Source organism: Acinonyx jubatus, chromosome X (genome assembly GCF_027475565.1).
Source record: "Acinonyx jubatus isolate Ajub_Pintada_27869175 chromosome X, VMU_Ajub_asm_v1.0, whole genome shotgun sequence".
NCBI classification, from domain to species: Eukaryota; Metazoa; Chordata; class Mammalia; order Carnivora; family Felidae; genus Acinonyx; species Acinonyx jubatus.
In genome coordinates this window covers 107999821-108003773 of record NC_069389.1, presented here as the reverse complement: position 1 = coordinate 108003773, position 3953 = coordinate 107999821, and the positions used below count along the sequence as shown (strand labels likewise).

The 3953-nt window shown below is 56.4% G+C and overlaps 1 protein-coding gene across 1 annotated transcript; it reads left to right on the top strand.

The window, feature by feature from the left end:
• The first annotated feature begins 886 nt into the window (after positions 1–886).
• LOC106981578 (collagen alpha-1(I) chain-like) lies at positions 887–3369 on the top strand. The gene is made up of 5 exons (XM_053201660.1): positions 887–892; positions 1067–1264; positions 1427–2020; positions 2208–2353; positions 2780–3369. Exons 1-4 carry the CDS (start codon positions 887–889, stop codon positions 2277–2279), a joined length of 870 nt encoding a protein of 289 aa, XP_053057635.1. The 3' UTR covers positions 2280–2353; positions 2780–3369.
• Positions 3370–3953: the final 584 nt, after the last annotated feature.

Genomic DNA, 3953 nt, shown 5'->3' with positions numbered 1-3953 from the left:
GCTATACCCCCTCGCGGGGAAGTTGGAAGGTTGGGTTCTGCTGGACGTGGGCTCCCGCGGGACGCCCGCTCCCAAAGGCCAGTTCGGGAGCAGGTAGGTGGGCGGGGGCTTTGGTCTCTCTTCCTCTTCCCTCTACGCCTCTCCCCGCCCTCGAGGCCCCGCCATAGTCCGGGGAGAGGGCCAGGGCTGTGCGACGACTTCGGTGAGGGTGGTGGTCGAGGGCTGCGCGCAGGCGTTGAGCGCCGAGCAGGGACGCGGTGGCCCGCTCTCAGCCGTGCCCTAGCAGCGGGAACAGTACTGCAGTGGGCGATCGGTGCTCTGGAGTATTGTTTCTGCTGCCCGGGCAAGGCTGGGACTGCCGCACGGGCCCACCCGCCAGGTAAGTCCTCGTGCGGCGCCTGCCGTGTCCGCCCCGGGAGGAGCGAGCAGCTAGGCCCGGGACTAGCGCGTAGCGCGTTTGCTGTCCCTCAGACGGTTGCCCGTCTTTGAATACGTAAATGGCTGTGAAAGATGCTTCCTCGTAGCACCCCTTTCCCTGCCCAGGTAAAATGTAAAGGATTGCAAAGATCCCTTCCCGATCACTTAGAATACCACCCACACGACCAAAAGGACTACCTTCAAGGCCCAACAAGTCAAGGAGGGCTGGATATTGGAAAAGGAGCGAGAGGTGGCAGGAAGGGCGACCCGCTGCAAGCAGTTCCCAGGCCACTCTGTGGCTCCTGGGAACCGGGCTCACATCCTGCATGTGGAGAGGGCTTTGGAGTGCAGGAAAGATTCACGTTTCCGCCCCTTCCCGACACCCTCTTTCCCTCCCGCCCCCTCCCCAGCTGTGTGGCGGGGACCTTCCTTGGGGTTCGGGCAACGACGGATCGGGGCGAGGCCTAGCATGCCGGTGGGAAGGCCCTGACCTGCCCGATCTGAGGCCTGCAGCAGAGCAAGGGCCGGAGGGGGGTGGCTCCGGGATGAGGCTGTGCGTTTTCTAGCTGCTTCTTGCCTCATCTCGCCAAATCTGGTCCCAGAATTCCACTCTGGAGGCGCTGCCCCAAGACCACCTTTGTCGCTCCAGGGGCCTCACAGAAAAGAGATTGTTACCCCGCTGGCAAGGTACTGGCTTGACACTTCCCAAGAAAACGGCAGCACCCGAGCTGTCGATCCAGGGGCCCTTCGTGCCTCCAAACTCCGACACTGCGGCTCGTTCGTGTCGCACAGCCGTCGACCTCTAGAGCCACCTGCACCCCTCACAGGGGGTCCCGGTCGGCTAGGGGCGGGATAGAGCCGGGATAGCCGGCCTAGAGAAAAGACGGCTGATCCCCTGGTTGAGGCCTTACTTTATCTGTGAAAGCCACTAAAGCTGTGCAGGGCTTTTGACCTGGCGCACGGACAGGTAGAGGACAAAGGGAGGTGTGGCGTCCTCCCCACACTTTAGGTCCTCTTAGAAGAAACAAAACACCAAAAGCCCCCCTGGCGGGCGCGGGCTGCCCCAAACTGGCCTCGCGGGGGCCGGGGCCGGGACCCTGGCAGTCTGGCAGATCTGCGGTGCGGGGAGGCCGGGGTTCCGGGGGGTTCCGGGCGGCCCCGAGCGAAGAGTCGGTCAGGCCCCGGCGCCCACGCGGCCGCGCTCCCAGACTCCCTTGCGCCTGGGGCGGGCGCGGGGCGCTTTGGGGCCCTTCCGGCCGCCGCGGCCCCTCGGGCTCCCCGGGGCGCAGCCGCCCGGGCCCCGCCCGCTCGCCGCCGCCGGGGCCCCTCCGGCGCGCGGTCCCGGGGCCTGGCCGGCGAACGGGTTCCAGCGCCCGCCTTGCCTCTGCGCCCCCCGGGGGTCGGGGAGGCACCTCGCAGCGGCCTTCCAGCCTCTCACCCGCCTCCCTTCTCCCCCTCTCCCCGCTCTGTACGGGCGCCCCTCGGGCCTGGAGGAGGCCCGGTGGCAGCCGGCGCCCAGCCTCCCCCTCCCCCCCACCCCCCACCCCGGGAGGACGGTGCCCGCGCCTTCTGGCTCCCTCCGGTGGGCGCCCGCAGGACCCAGGTGAGCGGGTGGCCGGCGGGGAGCCGCGCGGGGCGGAGGGCGGGCGGGGGGGGGGGGACGTTGCCTTCCCGACGCCGGGCCTCTTCTCCATGCCCCCCCCAGGGGCCTCGAGGTCCAGGGCGTCCACTCCGCCCTCGGACTGCGCGGTGCCCTTTGCTGACTTAAAACATTCATCTCGCACCATTAGCCACGCGGTCCAAGTTGCAGTGTGCCTAGATTTTCCTCCAAGGACAAAAATGTGAATAAAGCAATATTTTAGTCAAACATTTCGGTGTTAATGAAGAAGATGGCAATTCGTTCCGGACTATAAATTCTTTTTAGCAGGTCTCCAAGGTATTCTTTAAAATTGTTTTTTCAACACTGCTGAATGTGCATCATGACGTGTGGGAGACTTGTGTAAAGCGAATCAATTTATAGTGGGCTGATCCCTCGATCCAGTGTTACACCTTCAAGGAGGCACCTTTCCACAGTTTTCTCGGTTTTTTCCCAACACGTGTTATCTGTTAGTGAGGAAGCTCCGTGCACACAGCACTGTATTCAGTCTGTTAGGCAGACGCGGCTCTCAAACTAGGAAAAGCCTAGTCCAGCTCTAAATTCAAAAATGGACATTAAGTTGTGGATTAAGATATACAGGTAGCTTTTATGATCTATAACTGAACATAATCTTAAGACAAATTTAATCACAGGATTTTTTTTTTTTAAGGCATCCAGCATCTCCAGTTAGCAGTACTGACTTTTTTTTTTTCCCCCCCAACAAAGGCACACTACGTCAACACTCTTGGCCGGGATCTGGACGCAGAAGACTCCTGTTTCAAGAAAATACAATCGCCTCTCAAAGTCTGTAATTTATATGCATTTTTAACTCACTAGGTATTGAAAACCACCCAAGTGTCCCACAACATGGGGTAAAATATAATCACTGAGTGTAATATTATACATCCCTTAAAAATGTTATTGGAAAATGTTTTATGATCTGTAAGACAAAATACCCTCTCCCACCATTTCTTTCTCCCTGCTGCTCCCCCATACCCACGCATCTTTGTTCCAACTGGCATGTTCAACTTGGTTTTCCCGCCAAATGAGTCAGTTATGATGGGAACGTCAATTGATTTGAACAGATGTGTGTCAGTGTTACTTGGGAAACTAGATGCCAATAACCAGGGCCACACAAAAAGGCAGTGGTTGCAACTCCGTACAAATTTATGCGGGCATGCAGACAAGGACTAAAGTGGAACCCCAAACAGGAAAACAGTTGGATACACTCCCGTGCTGAGAGATTGAATGATTGTATGCTGCTTTTGATTTCCTTTAATACAGGCAACTGTCCAATTAAAAAGACCTAAGAAGGACTCTGCAGTTCAAATTATTTTGCTGTTTTAAAACACCATACCTATGCAACCCTCGAGGCAGATGGGGCAGCAGATTCGTTTCTCCCGGATCCTGGGCCCTAGAGCTCAGGGCAACACTTGGAAAAAAGTGCTCCCATGCAGGTGGGAGTTCACTTCTACACAGCTTTGCCAAGAGACAGTGCAAGAGGAAAGTAAAAATAGGTTCAAAAAGCATTTTGGGGGCGGGGAGATCAATAAGTTTATCGACAGGCCTGAAAGACTTGAACCGAAGGCTATATCCAAGTTGGCATAAACTTTTAGAAATCTGTTTTCCCATTGGCCTGCAGCATAACTTAGCATCATAACCCTAAAATTTTATATATGCATATGTATTTTGAATGATTACATTAATCTTAAAAAACTATATATGTATACAGATACATCTATATTCTTACACACACACCCCAATTCTAGCAAATGTATATCTCCTTGCCCCCTCCACCCCACTCACCCTGCCCACTAGCTACTGCTCAGTAAATGAACAAAGATCTGTCCTCTCTAACACCCCATTTCACCTAGCCACCACCTTAGCCTCCCTCCCCTCC

What these genes read in the sequence shown, in the direction of transcription:
- LOC106981578 (XM_053201660.1), top strand. An exon ending in GGGGTCCCGGTCGGCTAGGG is followed by an intron (nt 1,265 to 1,426) that starts GCGGGATAGAGC and finishes CCCACACTTTAG; the next exon opens with GTCCTCTTAGAAGAAACAAA. An exon ending in TGGGCGCCCGCAGGACCCAG is followed by an intron (nt 2,021 to 2,207) that starts GTGAGCGGGTGG and finishes TCGCACCATTAG; the next exon opens with CCACGCGGTCCAAGTTGCAG.